This window comes from Atractosteus spatula, chromosome 20 (genome assembly GCF_055471065.1).
Source record: "Atractosteus spatula isolate fAtrSpa1 chromosome 20, fAtrSpa1.hap1, whole genome shotgun sequence".
Taxonomy (NCBI): Eukaryota; Metazoa; Chordata; class Actinopteri; order Semionotiformes; family Lepisosteidae; genus Atractosteus; species Atractosteus spatula.
In genome coordinates, this window is record NC_142725.1 from 10,090,405 (window position 1) to 10,112,523 (window position 22,119).

Consider the following 22,119-nt stretch of genomic DNA (forward strand, 5'->3'; position numbering starts at 1 on the left):
GGAACAGAAGCGTTCTTGTTTGTTTCTCAGAGTATGGCAGTGGGCAGTACATTTAGTGGTGGGAAAGGAAGAGGGAAAGGGAGGGCAGGCTTTATGTAAAACCTTTCTCCGAGTATTATAAATACAGCACACTGTCAACAAGTCTTTCTTTCCAATAAAAAAACCATGTGAAACTTAAAATACTAAAGAACATAGAAGCCATCACAAGGGAACAGAGTAATACTATCAATACCTATGTGTTTCACTACGCACCAAAAGGTAGGCCTCTGTTTTGATGTCAGCTGCTTCAGACATTGACAGTCATTCACAACGCACTGGCAGGTAGCTGAATATCCACTTTCTCTTAACCTCATTCTGTTTTCGCATGACCTCCACACATAGTCTCCTGCCCGCAAACAGGCCTCTGCTAAAGCTCGCTTCACACTGACGAAATAATCCTTGGTTGTCACACTTTAGAAGTACTGCTTTCCTCTAAATTCACTACTGCACTCTCACACCCTGCAGGTCAGGCTTTACGTCAGTAGTGCAGGAAGGGCATTAGATTACTACTGTGTACATTTTTCATGTGTGTTTTGTAGGGATTTGTGCTAATGAATGTAGAGATAATTTATAATCATTTATATTGCTTTAGAACAAAAATACAATGTTTTGGAATCTATGCTTTGGAAATAAAAAACAGCAGATAGAATGACTTGATTTTGGTTTGTGTCATCTGGTTTTCTTCTTTAAAAATACAAATGCATACAGTATGTAAGGTTCATATAAAGTTGATTGCTCTAGTAAAACAAAAGTATTTTGAAAAGTGCACTCTGCAGCAATGAGATCTGCACTTCTAAATTGGACCATAGACAATGACAGGACACACTGGGTCAGAGTGGTGACCAACCACTTTGATCTATAATGGCTTGTGCAGATACAAGAGATGGACATTCCCTGAGGCATATACTATCTTTGCCCACATGTGCGTGAAATCATACCATTTATGTTTGCTGTAAGTTGCATTGCAACCCAATGCACAGTTATTTGAGCAGGCCAGATAATTTTATGAGCATGTCATGTGAACACACAACATGATTTCTCGACAATGTAATGCAAAGTTAAACGGAAAACTAGTTCAGTGACCGAGTGCATGAAGGTAAAGTGCTGTTTTCTTGTAGAGATGCCCTGAAGTTATCTGTGTCATGTTGTACTAATGCTTCTGTCTCCCCCTGCAGCACCCCCTCTCTCAATCTCGGTGGTGGCAGCAGACACTCCGGCACCTTTCAGTCGATATCAGGCCCAGAACTTCACTCTGGTCTGCATCGTGTCTGGAGGAAAGCCTGCACCTACTGTAAGTGCTCTTCCCAACAAGAGAACAGCATCACTTATTATTCCTAAGCAGTTTTATGTAGGATTATATTGATTGTGATCTGTTCACTGGCACCAAACAGACTTCAGTCTTCTAACTGTTGCAGATGTAGTTCATTTTCAGAGAAAGTTGCAGCTAGAATCTTAATTATTTCTTAATGAACAGATTATTGTTTGGCACTCTCGTTTTGAAATTTTGTCCATTTTATTTAATGAGCAATAGCTATAAATACATATTCATTTGTCAGATTTTTTTCATGCTTTTTGAACCCAGTTCATCCTAGCATATAATGATAACTGTATAATAACCGAGGGAGTGCCAATATATTTAACCTCGGAATTTATTAGTAATTTTATAGGGCAGCGGGAGAGGGAAGGGTGACACTCGATGGCCTTCATTGTAAAATTTCATTGCTGTTTCTCACCAGCTCAAAGTCACTATTCATTAGCTGCTGAAGTAATGCAGTATGTTTAGAATCAGTCTCTCCCGCATTACTCAAGCAATTGAGAGCTCAGGTAGAGCCCACTGCAAAGTGAAGCCAACTGTGACCTTCCTGCCTGTGGCAGAGTCCATCGACCCTCAAGGAGGACCCATATCATGATTGGCAGTGCAGTCACAATCGCAGTCCTAAAAACGGTCGCAGAGATGACATTTCTATCGCTGCCTTTCTTTTGAGTACTTGAGTGCTTTATTTAGTACTTTGTGGCCGGCAGTCTTATCACTCTGCAACTCACAACTGGCAACCCACTGAAGCTCAGCAGGTGTGAGCCTGGTCAGTACCTGCATTGAGAGACCTACTGGGAAAAACTAAACTTGCTGCTGGAAGAGGTGTCAGTGGGACCAGCAGGGGGTGCTCACCCTGCAGTCCATGTGGGTTCTAATGCCCCAGTATAGTGACGGGGACCCTATACTGTAAACAGGTGCTGTCTTTCGGATGAGACGTAAAACCGAGGTCCTGACTCTCTGTGGTCATTAAAAATCCCAGGGCGTTTCTCGAAAAGAGTAGGGGTGTAGCCCCTGTGTCCTGGCCAAAATTTCCCATTGGCCCTTACAAATCATGGCCTCCTAATAATCTCCATCTATGAACTGGCTTCATTACACTGTTCTCCTCCCCACTGATAGCTGATGTGTGGTGAGCATTCTGGCGCACTATGGCTGCGGTCGCATCATCCAGGTGGGGCTGCACACTGGTGGGGGTGGAGGGGATCCCCATTACCTGTAAAGTGCTTTGAGTTGAGTATCCAGAAAAGCACTATATAAGTGTTAGAAATTATAATTATTATTATTAGCTTTAATGGAAGAAAAAGCATCCAGGCACTGTCATCATTCTGAGAATGCAGGGCTTAATTAAGCATTAGGTGATTGCTGCATAGGAACTGGGTTGTGATTTGATACAGAGATGTCTATGAGACTACAGACACCTCTTTTTGAGTTCCATCCTTCTGAAAATTTACCGTGTGTTTAGAGTTTTCACATTTACCATTTTTACTTTTACGAACCAGTTCAATAAACATCAGGAGGATTTCCTCATCTTACCATATTTTATGGAAGCTAAATGAGCTTCACCTTGCTTTGACTGGGCTTTACTGGGCTCTGCTGCAGCAGAGCCATGATTTACTGTCATGCATTTTGATTAGTTTTTGTATCTGAAAGCTTTTTAATTAAATCTGTCTTCCGACATCACTTGTCTCTATCCTTGCAAATGTCTCACCTCGTTCTCTGTCCCACACAGTGCATGTATTTATGTATCCAGTGTTACAATTGTTCAATAAAACCCACATCAAATATCCTATTAGTTCATGTCCAAAGACCTGCGTATAGTTTGACACATTGTTACATTTGACAGAACCCATGAAAGTTGTCTCTTTGGAATTCAGTCCAGAAACTAAGCACACCTCTCTCTCGTTCAAACAGATATCAGGAACTCAATTTTTATGTTATAGAACACCTTTTCATAGTGAGTGCCGTCTCTGTAGCACCTTTACAACAACATAACAATAGGGTACAGTAAGGGCAGATGGAAGCTATGATTTATATAGAAAGCAAAGCCAAGTTCTCACCAGGCTTACAAACCGTATGACATTTAAAGCTAACAAAACATTCAAGGATACAACACAAAACATTTTAAGGCCAAGCATGAAGAAATTCCCATGAAGAAATACTAAATATCATGGAAAGGATGGGAAATATCATACAGCTGTACTGCATTTTGTGAAAAGGCCCTCTGAAAATGCCCACCAGTGCTCCAATAAACAAATTTGTCACCCATTTGTGTTTCTCACAACTAATGACTCTTCCTCTGAGAATTCATCACACTGCTAGAATTATCCTGCAGAACTAGGCCAGAAATACAAATAAGCAAAACAAATGCCTGACAGTCTCTGTTGTCTGCTTCAATACCAACGTCAATTCATTTTCTAATCCTGTTAGTGTTTTTTTTCTCAGGTGTAATTTCAAGTGAATGGTTGGGTGTAAAAAGTAAATGTGAAAGTGTGAGTGATTTGTGCAGCTTGAAGCCCGTAACACAGAGCAGCTAGTCTGATTTAATTAGCCCAAGTTTCAGTGCTAATGTTAATGCAGGCCATCTCACTCAAGATACAGCACTATTGCCCCTCACTGGGAGAAGCTAATGATTTATTCTGATTTTTAGAGCTTTAACACTGACTAATTGGGATGCAGTACGTTGAACACAGATGAAAGAATAAAAGTATCTCTTTTCTGGAGAGTAATTAAGAAGGCATTTGCAAGGACAAAATATTTATGCTTTCATGGATTTATACATTCAGGCGGCATGATGGCACAATGGTTAGCATTGCTGCCTTGCGGCTCTGGGCCCTGGGTTCAGCCTCAGATCAGGGTGCTATCCACATGGAGGTTGTATATTCTCCCCATGCTCAGTTGGTACAGATTCCTGAATTTAATCTGATTCTTACATTTAGCTTATAAAAAAATATATTGACAAAGTGAACGTGAAGCAAGGTTTTGAACATCAACATGGAAAAGAGGGCAGATCAGACGACAGAAATGGAAATGAAAGTGCAAAAACTTTTTGTCTGAACACTTGCAGAAGCTTACTGGCACAAAGAGATTTGGTTTTGTCACAGAAACTACACAGCAATACTATGAAAACAGATCCAGTTTTTAATTCCTTCTAAAGACCGCATGTGGAGGCTTTCAGATATGAAAGGTAATAGCAAACAAGCAGTCAGGATAAGTCAATTTGCATGCATGCCTATTCATTAACCTTTTTTCATGTTTTCTTTTTTATTTTTCTTGGGGTATTTTAGGTTACCTTACCCAAAGAAAAAGCAGGGAAAACACAAGCTTAAAATGCCTCGCTGTCCCTTTAAAATGAGCAGTTTACTCCATTTTAAAGTGTGCATGATTTTAATGTGCAGCTGGTTAGAAATTAAGTGCTGCAAAACAGAGTAACTTAAAAAAAGCACTAAGAAGATTTCAATTTTTGCCATTCCGTGGCAATGCTTCCTCTGTCCTTCTTACATTGAAGTGCACAGTGGTTAAGGCAAAAGCAGTGTCTTTCTATAAATGAGAAACGAAATATTCAAGCCCAGGATAAACTAAGAGCAGGATACATAAGGCAATGCTATATGAATGCAAACAAAGGTTTCCCTCCAACCAGACCTGAGTTTAGTAATTTCAGCCTGTCACACTCCACAGTGAAGGCTAACTTACACATAATTGGACGTTTTCTTTACCAAAGAAAACCAAACAAGCAAGGAACATTTCTGAAGAGCAGCACCAAGAAGTTCTGAATCACTTTTTGATTAAATCCCTTGTGACTAGGAAAGGATACTTTGGGTAGAGAGGTTAAATTTGCCAGTTATACTGCAGTATTCTGGCAGAGGGTTATGTAGGTATGTTATTTGAATTTTAAAGCATTTGAGAAAAAATATTTTTGTATTTGCTGCAATGGTAAGCAGAGGGTACATTAAAAAGAATAGAGAAAGGCTGCGCATTTTCTTACATTATGCTGTTTAAGAATTTGACTGAATATCCATACAATAGGAATTTTTGCTTTATTATGAATATCCATACAATATCCATACAATATGGCTGGTTTTATGCTCTACTTTTCATTAAGTAAAACAAAATTGTAGGCAGACAAATCATCAAGAGTGATAAATGATCAGACTTGATTTCATGTTTATAACAGACTCAACGAAATCCTTCTTTTTCAAACACTCTTCTTTTATTTCCATGAACAAAAGCTGAGATATGTTAATATTTAACAGAGCATCACAGTGGTACAGTGGTTAGCATAGCTGCCTTGCAGCACTGAGAATGTGGGTTTAATCCCATATCTAGGGTGCAATAAACATGAAGTTTGGGGTGCTTATAAAATTGCACAAAAATGCTACAGTGCCTTTTCATTTAAATTCTGTTCACCTGTAGTAGTTGCATTAAATTAATTACTCAGTCATACTTTTGTTTGGGTCGTATTTATAATGATCTATAAACTATTAACTTTATGCTATCATTCTATAACATTGAAAATATATATTAACGTTTTATTAATGATGTTATAAACATATGATGTGATGCTCAGACTATTATCAAGAATAGGGATTGTTACTAATATCCAGCTCATATACTGTAGAGGTTGGATATCAACACTTTCAAGTCATTTTGTTAATAGTTCATGAATATATTTAATTTGTAAAGTATAAATAATATTTTCCCCAGCTAACCTAAAATATTAGCCAGCAACTATCATTTTCAGCAATTTTTGTTGCTCAAAATTGCAGACATTATTTTTGACAAAAAATATAATTCCTGATTACTGTAGTACCGTGTTTTATTTATCATAGTATCCTTTTGTTGTTTAACGATATTATTGTGTATATCATTTTTATTAAGTAATTATTTAGCAGATTTAGAGGAGACCTTTCAATGTTAAAACAGCAAATAAATATGGAACTGCAGTACAGTGGTTCTCAGCCAGGTAATTTAGACCCTTGAGGGTCTAATATTTTTGGTTCCTATTTAAACAGTATGTAAGATCAATACTCTCACACAGTGATTCTCTCATCGACACCATTTATAGAGGATCAGTTAATCTGCAATTCTGCTTTAATGTAATTTTTAATATGCTTCTGAACTCATAACTAGAAGGTTGTGGGTTAAAATCCTAGGTAAAAGGCTGTTATATTCTTAAGCAAGGTAATTCACCTGAACTGTTGGAATAAAATCACTTGCTGTATAAGTGTGGACAAATGTAAGTTTCTTTGGATAAAAGTGTCAGCCCAATAAATAAATGGTAGTAACACATAGTGATTTCTTCAAATTGATGTCCCCAGACCACAAACAAAACCTTGTTAACCCTTTCTATAGGTTTTCTGTAGTAGGCTGCATGTAAAAAAAACAACTCAATTTCTGTTTGAATGTTTCCTCTGTTTAAAGTTGCTTTCTAGAATGAACAGCATCAAGTGCCTCTGGCCTTGAAAATGTCGAAGGCTGTGGCAGAGAAGAGGTAATAAAGGAAATATCGCTCCACCTGCTGGTCTGTAGTCATTAATACAGGACATTGAATCTGCAAATTAATCCAGTCAGGCTGCAGTTTGAAAACAGGAACAAGGATATTTCTGCCTCAGTGGAAATATTTCTGTAATAAAGCTAAAACCAGAATTGCCCTAAGCTTTTAGATTCATCCCAGAATTTATTCATTTTTCTGTTCTTCCTTGTTTCTTTTAAAAAGTAGCCTATAGCCACTTGGAAGTCATTTCTCATGACAGACAAGAAAGAAAATATAAATGAATATAGGGGTTCATGTTGTATTCTTTTGGAATAAATGTCAAAGAAATGTCAGTTTCTGGCATGTTGCCTCCATCCTCACATTAAACCTTTAGCGTGCATGTATTAATGATGAGCAGACATGTTCTTAAAAGAGGTGGTGTTTTGATTTTCCAAACTGAAGATCTTTAGATAGCTCACTGGGGAAAACTGGGGAAATGACAGGATTTGTTTTAAAGATGCCAGGAGGGACTGTTTGCTGCTTAAGAAATGTTACTTGCAGGTCAGAGATAAATTGGGATATGAGATTGGAAAGGATCACTATCAGTGAATATTGGAAGATAACATCCCTGACCTTGTGCTGACTCTACTCTGGGCAGAGCTCATCTCCGTCAAACACCTCTAGGTTAATAATAAATGGTTCCATTTGTATAGTGGTTTTCATCCCTTCAGTGAGACAGAAGTGTTCACAGCATGCCTCCACAGCTAAGACATGCACATTAATTGGCGGTACTGTTAAAAACAGAATAGATAAAAACACAAGAATGTAGCAGAACTCTCATTTGGTTGAGGCAGACATTAACACCAGTGTTCTTACATAAAAACTGAACAGCTTTGTGACCTACCAAGAAGTGTGTTGTTTTAAATCTTTGCTTTGGGGAATGAAAAAAAAGAAAGAATGTATTATTTTTTTGTTCTGCTTACCTCTGTGTCTGCTGTACTGTTTATAAAGGATGGGTCTGAAACTTGTTCTTTTTCAATCACATCCCTGTGTTCTTGAAAATCTGACTGAAAAGTTCAAATGCCCTTTAAAAATTGTCATTCCCACAAAAATAGTTTATGTGAATTTGGCTGCCTCTAAAACTGGAAGAATTAAATGACACAATGTACATGATAAGAACATCATTTTTTTCACTTCTCTGTGCAGTCAGACATAGCTGATATGCTTTATAGAATACATGTGGTTAGAATAATAACACAGCAAATACACTATTGATGGGAAACAGACCGCTGCTTCGATGCCTTTTGTATGGAGACTCTAAACAACTCACAGAGCTGAATACATATTTTTATATATTTACAGATTCAGCTTTAATTAAATAAATGAAAAACCTTTTTAGAATAACTTAATAATTTCTTTTTAGTTCTCTGCTTTTAGACATAGAATCATAGTGTCTTTTTGCTTTAACTTATTATTGCAAATCATAAGTTTGAGCCCAACTGGCTCAAAGTCGCAATCTCAACTGTAGTAATTTCTAGGTGTCTCATTTCCAAGAAAACTACGAGGATTTTATTTAGCAAACACATCGCAAAGCCAGTGTCAATTAAATGATTGTCGTCTAAGGACATGTTTTTGTTTTTTTAAATGTGATAGGTGCAAAGAAATGTATTGTAGTAAAATTATTTTCAGCTTTTATTTTGTGAATGCTGTAGAAAACACATCTAAATGTTTGTGTTTGACTAAGGTCCATTTAAAACAAGCATACTTTCCTGTTCCAGTTCATATTGTACCTTCAATAAAAACTTAAATGCTTCAACTGAGAGGGTCATCTAAAGGATCCTGACCAGGTCTAGTGCAAGTGATCACATTACTCCTATCCTGGAGTCCTTGCACTGGCTTCCTGTCAAATTCCATGTGGACTTTAAAATCCTCATGTTCACCTTTAAGGTTTGGCACCTCAGTACCTATCTGAACTATTATTGCCTTACTCCCCACCTCGCAACCTTTGCTCTTCTAATTCTGGTCTCCTTACTGTCCCCCAAGCCCATCTACATTGTATGGGTGACAGGGCCTTCTCCTGTTATGCCCCCAAGCTCTGGAACTCTCTGCCCAAGGATATCAGAGAGTCACCTTCTCTAAACTCCTTCAAATCCAGACTCAAAACCTTCTTCTTTAGAAGAGCCTTTACTTAACTGGTTCCATTCTTCACCCCTCTGCTTTTCCTGGTACCACCATCCACGGTCTCCTCTCTATATTGTAATTGTGTTTTATCTTGTGTTTTCCTTTTTATTGTTGTTCTCATTCTGTAAAGTGCTTTGAGAAGCCACTTTTAAAGGTGCTATATAAAATAAAGTTTATTATTATTATTATTATTATTAATTATTATTACAAATGGTACTAGTAATTGTGAAAGGTATATGTGGGATGATTACAAGAAATTCTGATAAGGCTAAATTCAAATTCTCACATTCATTGCTTAATTTCTGAGAAATATTACCAAATATCTCAATGTTAGCTTGGGACTCGCTTATATAACAAAATCTGTCATTTTAGGCTGGAAGTTAGAGACGTGGATGAAACAATGTAATCATATTATCTCCTAAGCTCAGTTTCTGAAATGGATTCCTGCCCCTCTGCTCTCTCCCTCTCCAGGTGTACTTCAAGAGAGATGGGGAGCTGATCGAAGTGATTCCCTACATCCAGCCTACAGCCGGGGGAGAGGGGGGCTCAGCAGGGCTGAAGGACTCCCGACCCCCCAGGCCCCTGATCAGCCGGGAGCTGGACGACACCAAAATGCAGAAGTCCCTCTCCCTCCTGGATCTGGACGGCAGGTCAGCCCGGCTGTTCACAGAGAACCCTCTGCGGGGACATACCCAGGGCGCCCCGGGGTTCGAGCCCAGCCCCGCCACCGAGATCATACCGGAGACCGTGGTGAGCCGCGAGTTCCCGCGCTGGGTGCAGAGCTCAGATCCACTCTACTACTTCCGTCACGTGCACATCCCTCTCAACGATGGGACTGTGGAGGTGCGGGCCATGATCACGTGGACTCTCAACCCCCAGCTGGACAACGACGCCCTGTTCAGCTGTGAGGTCAAGCACCCTGCCCTCTCCATGCCCATGCAGGCTGAGATCACACTGGGTGAGTCTGCTCTGATCCTGTTCCTCCCTGTGACCTTCACTCATCTGTTCCTTTCTACATCCTCCATTTATATCTGTGCATAGGCAAGGATTTTATTGATGTATTTATTGAATTCACACTTGGTCAATGTGATTCACTGAACTTATCTTTTTGACTGATTTGATTGATTGATTTAATTTATGTGGCTGGTGCTTTTATCCAAAGTAAGTAAACGAAGATTAATGTGATAAACAGCAAAGTTCTGGATTTTGCATAATACGATAGGAGGAACAAGTGAGGGAAGAATAATAGAAATTCGACTCGGTATGCACTGCAAAGTGATGTTGTGGCAGTGTGGACCAGTAAATACATGCCAGATAGGATAGATAATAGGAACAAGTGCAGCAAACCTCTTTAATTTGTTCATTTTTTATTTTCTTCCTTTCTTCATTTTTCCTGTATCCCTTTCTCCTTCTCCTCCAAACGTTAAAAATCACGACAGATTTTCTTTCTCTTGAGGTTGGGAGATTTACATTTAATAGCAAAGAATAAGATTCATATAAAAGTAAATTTCTGGCAGTTCTAAAACATTCATAAAATTAAACTAAATATGAAAGGAAATGTATATGCCAAAAATAGCTACTTGATTACTTTGTCTAGAGGAAAAAAAAGGTCTTGAACTTCACCTGGGATAGAAAACAGTAGTAAAGAATATATCCTACTGTCTCCATCTTCTGGCTTGTATTTGTTCAGACTCTTAGACATGCAGAAGTTGCTTTCTTGATCAGCAGAAATACCCATCTAATAACCACAATTTTCAATTGAAATCCAATGGCAGGCCAAGCGTACAATTAACAGAGTAAGTACTGTATGCGTGTATGTACTGTATACAGTATAAATAGGTAGATAGATGGATTGCTAAGAGTACAAAATAAAATACCTTTTTAATTTAATAACCAGCAAATCTCTTTTGAATTTAATTAAAAGAAAAATTCAGATTTCGGTTTAATACAACATAATCCTTCATTTCAGTGAGCTGTCACACTGCTGAACAATTAGGACCTGTCCGTAAGAAGTGCACGGCAACCTTTTTCCCTTAAAGGTGGGGAAAATGTACTTGTCAATTTTCAGCACTTAGGAGGTATTTGCATGAATTGGATGAATGGAAACATGATACCCATGTTTCAGAATTTCTTAATAAAATGAATTATAGTCTCTGGGTTGCTAGTTCAGCATGTCTATAGAATTCAGCCTTCCAGAGCAGAGAGGATGAAAAAGTACTACTGCAAAAATCAGAATGCTCTTTGGTAGGTCAAGACACACACAAGACACACAATGGTAACATGCTTATAACATGTCTCTGAATAAAATGTTTAGTCTTTTTTGTCTTTCACACATTTCAAAGAATCTAAGCGAATGACCCTCACGATACAAATCTTTCTTACACTGTTATTACAAAGCCCGTTTTATTGTTAATATCTGGGGAAATTTTGCTGAGGCTGCACAAGGTTCATTGCAACTAGTCTCTTAGACTCCCCTCTGCAAAACAGACAGTGCAGCAAAATAAGCCAACAAACTCACAAGCTGAGGGATAAGAAGACGTGTCAAAAGAATGCAATCAATTTAATCTTGAAACAAGGAAACCCTCCGGGGACATTTCATTATCACCTCAACTTGAAACATACACCAGCCAATAAAGGCGTGTGACTGGGAATTGCCAGAGATTGATTAAAGGGCCACTTTTGTCATTCATGGAGCACATATTAAGTACGTTTTATCTAGGATTCTTATGGTTCAACAATGTTGTGTATGAAGATGGAGAATAGAATACTAGCTCTGCTAAAAAAAGGTTTTGGAACCTTCATTATAATTGTTCTGAAACTTTTTTATATCAAAATCAAACCATTTTAATCAAAATCAGTGTTTTATATAAATATAAGGGTTTATATTTACCCATACAATGATGCAATAGTGTATGAAGTAGAAACAAAATAATAAGAATCATAGAATGTGAAATAAGTGAACCAACTAGTGTACTTGCCACAATTAAGAGAGTAATCAGTTATCGAGATAATTAGGTAACAAGTTAACAAGAACAGAGTCTGGGCAGTTTTGCCATGTACAGTATGATGGTCAGAAAGCACATGAGAGGTTACAAATCCATTTCTAAACATTTGAATTCCACCCATCCACCATTAGTCTCATATTCAAGGCTAAGGTGAATCTATGCAGAACTGGTCATTCTGGCAAAATCTTCCTAAGAGCAACCCGGAAATCACCCAGGAATTCACAAAGAGCCCCGGAGTGACATCTAAGGATGTGCAGGCCTCTCTCACTGCAGCTAACATTAGTGTTCATGCCTCATCCACCAGGAAAAGACTAAGCTGGAGTGGTTTTCATGGGAAGATAGCCAGGAATAAATCCATTTCTCTTTCAAAAGAACATTGCCACCAATCTCATGTGTACCAATGAGCACCTAGAATACCTTCCAGTACATGACTAAATGTAGAATGCTCTCTGGACAGACAAGTCTCAAGATGAGACACAAAACATTTTGACTGGTGAAAACTAAACACTACCTTCCAACAGGAGAACCTCATCTCAACCATCATGACGGGGGTATTATGTTGGGGCAGCTTTGCTGTCTATGGATCTAGATGGCTTGTCACTATTGATAGAAGCACGTCAGTGAACCTAAACGCACAAACATCTCTACAACACAATGGCTGAAGATGAAGAAATTAGCATTTTGGATTGACCACTCAGGACAAAATCAAAGTCCTGACCTAAACCCCATTGAAATGTTATGCTAGGACCGAGAGTGAGCTGCTTATGAAAGGCAGCCCTCAAATGGGTGCTCCAGTTTCCTCTCTCAGGAACAAGGCATACTGGTAGGTAAACAGGCCCTGGTGGCCCTGGTGGGAGTGGGAGTTTGTGTGTGTGTGCCCTGTGATGGACTGGACTAGCATCCCATCCAGTGTGTATCACTGCTTGCTGGGATAAGCTCTGGCTTCCCTTCCACTCTGGATTAGATATGTTTAATCAGGTTATTTTAATCTTTTATCAAGACTTGCATTAAGATCTAATTACTTTTTAATTATAAAATATACGTTTAACTATACAGTACGTATATCACAAATCTTTTCTAGGCACGGAACTGTACAGTAGTTGCATGGAGAAAAGCACTGATGAGTAAAAAAAACTGTCCTCTCCATTTCAATATCTGTATTTATTCCAGTTAGTGGAGACCATCAGTGGTTTCGTATGATGAGAATCATAATGAAATCTTGATCACAATATAAACAAAGGTGCTGCTGCAACACATATAATCAGTCATCCATTCAGTTCTTCACACATTTAACAAGTACTTTAGCATCTCTGTGCTGTACCCTTCAGAGTTTTGGAGTGACAAGCTGTGTGCTTCTGAATTCAGTGCCAGAGTATCTTCAATTACAAAGATTTGATATGTTTCTGCCAAACGATGACATCATCCTTTGATTCCTGAACAACACCTTCTTAGGGTAATCTGCTTAAAGGCAGGAGACTAAAAAAAAGAAACTAGTTTACAGAACAACCCAAAAACAGGGATTAGCTGCCTGTAGCCTGGCTTCTTGTTGGTCTGTTAGCCTCCAGGAATGGCTGCTTTATACACTGTGCCAGCCAGGGGACCTCTTTCTGGGCATTTGGCCCACACTGGAGGAAAGAGACTCTTTCGGACAGCACTTTCTGTCCTCGAGGCCCAGGTTTGGAACAGTGATGGACTATTTATCCATTCAGCTGTCACTGATACAGGAGATGCCTGAGGAATAACAAGGCAGCATATTCTAATTTTGCTACACAAAAATAAATTTTGTTTTCTACAAAATTGTAGTTTGCTATGAAACTATACACAGACATGTGAGCAGGTTCCTACACTCTTACAGTAAGTGTTGGCCTTTCAAAAATGTTTAACCACATGTGTACTTACGTTGCATTACAACAGCATACACCCCCTTCCAGTGATGTGCTGTTTTGTTCAAGTAGATATTTTTAATCAAAACACCAGTGCTCAAACTGAACACTTTTATTGACCAAAGAAGTTAAAAGCAAAAGCAGCAAGGTAATTCAAAAGGTAAAATGTTTTGCAAAAAATGAGATGATTTAGAAGAAGTTTTATTAGTTATGATTTCCTTGAATAGAACTAAAACACCAAATAACATTATGAAATGTGCAAATAACATTCACAGCCATACAATTAATTGTAATGGTTCATAATGAGACTATTTCTACTGAAAGCTAAGAGTAGACCTCCAGATAGTGAGAATTAAGGTGAAAATGATGGAAGATGGGCAGCACCATGGCACAGTGGTTAGCATTGTGGCTTCACAACATTGGGGCCCTGGATCCAATTCTGGATCTGGAGTTCTCCCCATGTTTGCATGGGTTTCCCCCTACAGTCCCACAGATATAATGGTAGGTTAATTGGCTTCTGGAAAACCTGGCCCTGGTGTGAATGCGTCTGTGTGGTACGCTCTTGTTGTTGGCTGGAATAGGCTCTGGCTCCCTCACAGCCCTAAATTGGAAGAAGAGGTTAGAAAATAGATGTATGATAGAAGATGCCATTTGGGATCTGAGAGCTGACAAGGAATTTACGCAGATGCAGTGCAGTAATAGTGGACTTTGTACGTTTATTTGAAATTTGTATTTTGCTATGTGTCTTTTATCATTATTATACAGTATTATGAAAGTATCATAATGGAGTGTTTAGCCTCATTCAGGTAAAGTGTTGCCACTATATTCATACCAGTGTCACACCAAGCAGAGCTCTTTGTCAGACAAAGGCTTTATAGTTAAGAAACACTAGTTCTCACTTGTTAAGTGGCATTCTTCACACCTCTCACAGCCAGTGCACAACAGAAAAAAGAGAAAGAACACAGATTGGCTCCGTTTGATCTCATTTACTGTTTGGCTTTATTTCTTGAAGGATTGAAAATCATAATAAGTAGAAAGACGCAACTGAACAGCAAATCCATGGGTTTGTTGGTTCGAAGTGATGGGAGATTAAAATTAGATCTTAAATGTGGATCTGATTGGTTGGCCTAGAAACAGCTGGGTAGGAAAACCCAGCTGGTTCTTGTTTTTGTTTTTATGGGAGCACAGAACTGTGATGATTGAGCTTTCATTTATATGCACTGGGTCTTATTTTCACAAAGTAGGTATTAATAAAACAAAACACCCAAGAGCTTAGCTGCCATGTTTCCCTTAAACATTAACATTTTAAGAAACCATTCACATAGCTTTGGAAAGTTGAATAGATAAAACTCACACAGGGCGGTATGACTACAGAATTGCTTTCTTTAATGAGGGTTTCATTGAATATTCTGCGGAAGGAATAAAATTGTTATGTGCTTATATTGGAGGAAAATGTGTATTTGTAGTTATCACATGTTTTAAATTACCGCTTTACTTTTATAACACCACCTGTTGGTAATATGCTACTGAAATGAAGGCTGATAAGCATAACTTTAAATGAAGCTGCCTAATAGTATGCTGAGAGCTCTTCTGTTTTAAAAGGGATTTTTTTCAAATGACCCAAAGCACTAATTTCTTCTTACTGTGCTCATAAAAATGCTGCAGAATTCAGCTTTATTGTTTTCTACCTTGTTACTATAATACAGTGTGATTAGTTGTTGGATTTGGAAAATATGCATATCCTTTTTTTAACTGGAACTCGCTTAAAAGTCATTTCATTTGCAAAGAGTAGTGCTTCAATGAGTCTTAATTTCAAGAGGCAAAAATAATACTATATTGGGTTTTTTTGGTGTGTATATACTGTATGTTGCCATAACAACAACATAGCTGTTCATAGCATATCTAATTGGATTCTATTGACTAGACTTAGATTATACCATGATTTACTAAGAGACATGAGTAAATCATTATATTTTAATGTAGCATAACATGTTAAATAAGGATAAAATGTAGTTAAATCATTGTGAAAGGGAAATTATCACAGTATAATCAAATTAAGATATATTTACCACTTCAAACTTTCATGGGACAGTTCTTACATCAATCTTATAACCTTTATCAATCACTGTATATCTAGATAAACTGTCATCGATTTATAAGAGCATTATCTTGATGTATTTATCCATTTCTGAGCAATCAATGCATTCGAAGGCAGAGAGGAAAGGTTAATGAACAGGGGTTCCAAAGTCTCATCTTCATGGAAATCGTTTCAAAATCTCCTTCAGTTTGAAGTACCCAACCACACCTGCATGTTTCTGGGCAGTGGGAAAGGGATGGAGGACATTTAGAATGACCTAAAACACAAAGGACAACACGCGGTTTCTACACACCCAAGTTTAAAATTACACTCTAACCACTACACCGCTGTATCTCCTGTAAAGCGTCCTAGCTTCATATTATATCAGGATATCTAGTTGATAGCTGAAAATATGCAAGTATGAAGAAAATACAATGGAAACTATACAAAATAGGTAAATCAGGTGGTAATGTCTTCTTATTCCAAATATTTTGCAAAACATTTTGCAAATTAGGAAATGATAAAGTTTCTGTGAATATTACTATATTGGTTTTGGACTAATAAATTCAATTTTAAAAAAGACAAAAAGGTTTAAGGGAGATTGATCCGCTCAACTTTGTTTTAGACTATTATTGTTCTCTGAAAGCATGTTTTAAATTTTAAGAAGAATTTGTCAAAAAAAATGTTTTTGTGCAAAATTTCACTAGGTTTCTCAGGAGGTATAATTAGGATGAATAAAATGTTCTCCGTAATATTTTTTCTTTCTTTCGTTCTTTCAAATACTTGAGGTAAGAAGTGTACAAATTAAATTACTTCAGTGTACAGTTAAATTTTGTACCATATCCTTTTAACACTTTCTGTGATTGGGTTTTTATAATTACATTTTTATAAAGATTAATTAAATACATCACATTACAGTTGGGTCATTTCTGATCCACAAAAAATCATCAGCAGTTATTCTTTTATTCCAGATCAATCCAGTGTAGGATTTTCCATGCTTATTTGTGCCTGGAGTCTGTTTTAAACCTAAGAATTTTATATGCAGTGGTACATACATATATATCTTATTAAGCAATTAAATAGATCTCGGCACTGGATTATGAAATCAATCTTTAATTGATTTTATATTTCTTGATATGACAAACAGTTATACTTTGACAATACCTCAAGCGTTTAATATTCGTGAATTTAAATGTGTTCTCCACTCAAGGACTGGAATGCACTTGGAATATTTCTGCTACTCTGCCTCATTTAAGCTATGTATATCTTCTGTACTTTTCGGAATTTATAAACAGTGAATTTTTGAATAATTAAACTTCACCTTTACAGTTCTCATTTTTATACTCCAGGGTTATATTTTATTCATTTAGGGAATGGAGAAAATTTAATCTCGATACACAGACACTGTGAAAACTACATGCATGCATTTTGTGTGTGTTAAGTAATTAAATGCCCGTCTTTCCTCTGGTCTGCTACCTCGCTTCCTGTATCCACAATTATCCTCATAAGAATCGACTCTCTAATTCAAATTAATTTGCCAGAACATCTTAACTACCTCTTGCTAGGATAAATTAGCATTCAACAAATATTGCATATGTATCATTGACAATTAAGTAACTAAGTTAAAAATGTATTGTACCTTATAAAATCAGTGAATTTCTCAGATGCGGTCTGTACATAAATTTGCCTCAGCACATTTCCTCAAGTTGGATGCTTTACATAATTTACAGACCCTGACATTTAAACTAGAGTTTAGTGTCTATCTGTTCATCCATATATCCATTGCTCTGCCAATCTATCCTCTCTGTTATAAGTAATATTTTTCTTTAACATAAGCTTGTCCAGAAAGCTGTTTTTTTTTACTTGGAACTTTCTAAAATATAGAAAACGCCATCTGGAAAACAGGGGCACAACTCTTTGGAGCACCCAGGCCTGTTTTTTTTTTTCATTTTAGCTGCTTTTTCTTCTCCTTGGTGCCAATTCTGCAATCTCCCTCCCACCTTTCACTCGCTATCCCTTTGTGTAGATGCTGTCAGCCTTGGTTCATAGAAAATACAGCAATAATATAATTATAAAACAATACCATGCACTGACCTATATTTTACCATGCAGGCACACTCCGATTGGCACAAGCCTCTCTTTGTCCAGCCAAGCTTAAATAAACATTTGATATGTTTTATTCATGTTGGGGCCATTCTTTCTGAGGCAGAACTGCCCCACTGTCCCACTCCTGCTTTTCCTTCCAGTAAAATGGAAGGAGGTACATCATAAAACATTTGCATAGTCTGGCATGTTTTGTAAGAGGATTTGTTTACTGTGTCCTATAATTCTCAAGGCCATTAAAAGGGAAAAGTGCTCATTGTCACAAACAGTGTAGTACCAGCAAGTCAGTGAAGTGAACTGTTCCAGTAGCTTGTTTTGTATGAAGTGATTTTACTAGCAAAATGCAAGTGAGGATAGTGGCTGGGGATGTTCAACTTTTCAGACAGAAGAGGAAGAACAATAAGTACAACTGTATATTGCACAGCATGCAGTAAAAGAAACCCTGACATTTTTGGTACGTCAGGAGATGATCATTTAACCCTGCCAAACAATTTCATTGCCAAGCTTCATTTCACAAAAGACAAGAAATTAATATTCTTTTCTTATCACTCTTTTCAGATGGTGCTATGTACAGTATCTTCTGCTATAATTAGTATCTAACCAATTTAGCTTCTCATCTCTCTGGTGTGATATAGTTAATGCTGCCCTTTGAGATAAATGGCGTTTACGGGTGAGGGCCTTTCACCTTTAGCTGACGGTTAATTTATTAACTTCTGCATTTTTCGGCACAAGACAATGATGTTGCCACCCTGTTTAATCGCATCCTGCTAGAGCGTCTTGAATCTTTTCTACAGCTTTGAAATAGTTTGAGTCTTATGTGTGAAACCAGGGACAATTTGTTGTTGTTAATACTGGTCAGTACTGTTTAGGAAAAACGTATAAAAAGATCAGTTTGTTGCCGTATGTTATGTTGATAGACCACTAGGTAGCACTCTTCCCTGTTGACCAGAATTCTCAGACTGATGTCCCAGTACAGTGATGGCATTGAAACTGCACTGTAGTAGGAGCTTTCCTTTGGATGAGATATTAATCTCAGGTCCTGACTATTTCGTCATTAAAGATCTCCATAATACTTTTTGAAAGAGTATGGGTGTTAACCACATTATCCTGGCTAAATTCCACATCTGGCCTACCTGAATTTGAATTTCTCCCTTCAAATGATGATGTGATTTCTCACTTTTACCTCCAAATCTCTTGCTTATGAATGGTTGCCATGTTGATTACATAAAAAAATCTCACTGTGGAAATTAGATGGGGATCACACTGCTATCTATAGTTGGCAAGATCATAGCATGAATTCTCCTGATCTCATTCTTCTATCTGAAGCACTAGTTTCACAATAATCCTGTATTCAGACCCTCAGGAGGCTTGGCTATATTTTACAGCCCATTAATTACATAAAAAATGTTGGAAGTAACACCAACCTCCAGTATATCATTTCAAAATGTTACTATTAACTTTTAAAGCCCTACACAATAAATCCCCACAATACTTACCAACCTACTACCTACAGTATGTACCAAGCAGTACTTTAAACTCTGCTGAGGCACATCTTGTAGTAGTACCTTTTATAAGGTACAGTACGAACATCTCAGACTGTATGCTTTCAACCATCTTGCTACACAACTCTTCAATTCACACCCTGTCAATCTGAGAAATATAAACTCATTCACAGTTTTTTAAGTCTAAACTAAAGACTTACCTGTTTAAGTCAAGATCTTCATCAGTGTATGCCTTTTCTCCTTTGTCCACATTTAATATTTACATATTTATTTCTTTATTTCTGTTCAATGTTATTTGGTTGTTGTTGTTTTACTCTGTTAAAGTGCTCCAAACACTGTAGGTTTACACAGGCACCGAAATAAATCCTTGAAATGTTGGAACTCTTTCTTCTGCCCAGTAGCGAGATATAACAATATTATATATATCTTCCTAATACAAATGTATATAGCCAATTAATGTGCAAAAGCTTAGACATAGCTTTGTATAATAACTTCATGTCGGGATTGTGAGGTATGCTAAATTGAAGGAGCTCAATCCTTTTGAATGTAGGAAAACCATAAGGCTACAGTGCAGTTTCAGTGTACCGTATAAATTTTTACAGGCAGGAAATTTAAAGCTTCATTATCCAGTGCTCGCTATTCAGAACTTAGCACCATGAAAGCTCTTCCTCTAGCGATACTTTGTCTGTGGATGTTATTATGCCTTTAGTTGGCTAATACGGTCTCAGCATTAAAGATTTCAGTTTAATCAAGCTGCCTGTTATTGTCTAGTACAAAAAAGAACAAGATTACTATTCATGTCTCACTCTGCATTCTCGGTAACTCTTCTGTCCTCTTCTCTCTTCTCCATGCTTTCTTCAGCTGCACCCAAGGGTCCAAAACTCCTAATGAGCCCCACCCGTGCAAAGGTGGGGGACACAGTCCGTATCACTGTCCAAGGATTCCAGGTAGGGTCAGCTGGGAATTATAGCCTATAGCCTAGGGCTGTGCTCACTTAGAGATAAACTCAGAAGGAGGAGTAAAGTTACACCTGTAGGGGAACCATTAGACTTTAGTGTCCATTCTTATGGTATATTCCTGTGACCTTGATCTTAGTCAAAAGTGATGACCGATGAACCACATTTCGATGGACATGGGAATATACCACACAAAACCATCAGCCTTAATTACAGCAGTTTTCCCAATGTGCCTAGGGCTGCTTACCAAATCCCTAAAGCCCAAATTTAATTTTTCTGGCTTCCATTGCTATTTTGCAGTATGTATTGTGCTTCTAACTTAATGACCGTGTATTGTATTTAAATCCCTTAATTCACTTTTTTATTTAAAAAAGCTATACATTTTTATATTTAGTTCACACCTTCTCCACCTTCTCATAGCAGATATTGTGCTGACCCCTTTATCTTTTGTTTGCAGGCATACACGCAGTATATTTACTGTATATGCTGTGTCGTTAGCCCTAGGTTATTTTCTGTCATCTAGGCTGGAGTCACACATGCAGGAACATGTTTTCTGTTATTCTAAAGTGATACAGGAGTTACAGTGTTGTTAGTTATCACTACCACTTCTAAACAAACATACTTTGTGAAAGGCGACGTTAAAATGAGCGCTGTGAATCCTAGGTGAAACAGCTTGACACAATTTCCACAATAATGCCATTCAGGTGAGAAGATGACCTGAGGGATGGTGAAATTGTTGTCCTTTTATACATGTATATACTATATCCTGTTATATTTTATTGCAGTTAGTGTTGCTGTCTCACTGCTCTTGGGTGCTGGGTTTGATTCTATACTGGGGTGCCATCTATATTAAGTTTGTTTGTTCTCCCTATGTTTGCTCCAGGATAAGTGGTGTCTGCATGAATTTGTGTTAGTGTGCCCTTCGATGGACTGGCTTATCAAGTCCAAGTACCTTGTCCTGAGTTGCATCCTGTGCCTCAGGGGTAGACTGAGTTGCTAGTAGGGAGGCATGTATGCTAAAAGCCCTTGCCCCCCACCAAATGGCTGTATTCCCAACAACCTGAGAAATTTTTGGGTGAATATTCCTGCATTGACTTAATCTGAATTTGAAGTCCTCTTTTGATACATAAGATATAACTTAATATCCATCCAAAAGGTGGAAAGTTCTCTATATCTTAATATCCATCCAAAAGGGGGAAATTTCTCTATGTCAGACAGACAAAGAAGAGTTTATTCTGCAGGATGTCACAGTGGAGTGAAACCCACTTTAATGACTGACAAGACTCAAGACCATTTTTATATGTAATGACACAAAACACACTTTCCATAGGCCCTGTAGGACTACGGATGAAATACCATCACAATAAGTGCACTATACAACTGTGTGTCAAAATTTAACAAAGTGACAAAAATTTAGTCTCAAGTAGTTAAATGGCGTTTATGCCACACTGATGGCTGAGTATCTTGTTGTGCAGTATAGGACAGGTGTCAAGTGTCAATACTGAGTGCTTGGAAACACTGGGACTGCTGCTCCCATCACTGGGATATTCTCATACCTTCACAAAAATAGCAACAGAGTGAATTTTAGGAT

At 37.7% G+C, this 22,119-nt stretch overlaps 1 protein-coding gene across 1 annotated transcript in view; it reads left to right on the plus strand.

Moving 5' to 3' along the window:
* LOC148817500 (immunoglobulin superfamily member 21-like) overlaps window positions 1-22,119 on the plus strand; it is a 222,501-nt gene that overhangs the window by 193,421 nt on the left and 6,961 nt on the right. Inside the window, exons 5-7 of the mRNA XM_088938144.1 lie at window positions 1,215-1,330; window positions 9,474-9,960; window positions 20,434-20,519. Coding sequence (XP_088794270.1) covers window positions 1,215-1,330; window positions 9,474-9,960; window positions 20,434-20,519 — 689 coding nt within the window. The remainder of the gene's footprint in view (window positions 1-1,214; window positions 1,331-9,473; window positions 9,961-20,433; window positions 20,520-22,119) is intronic.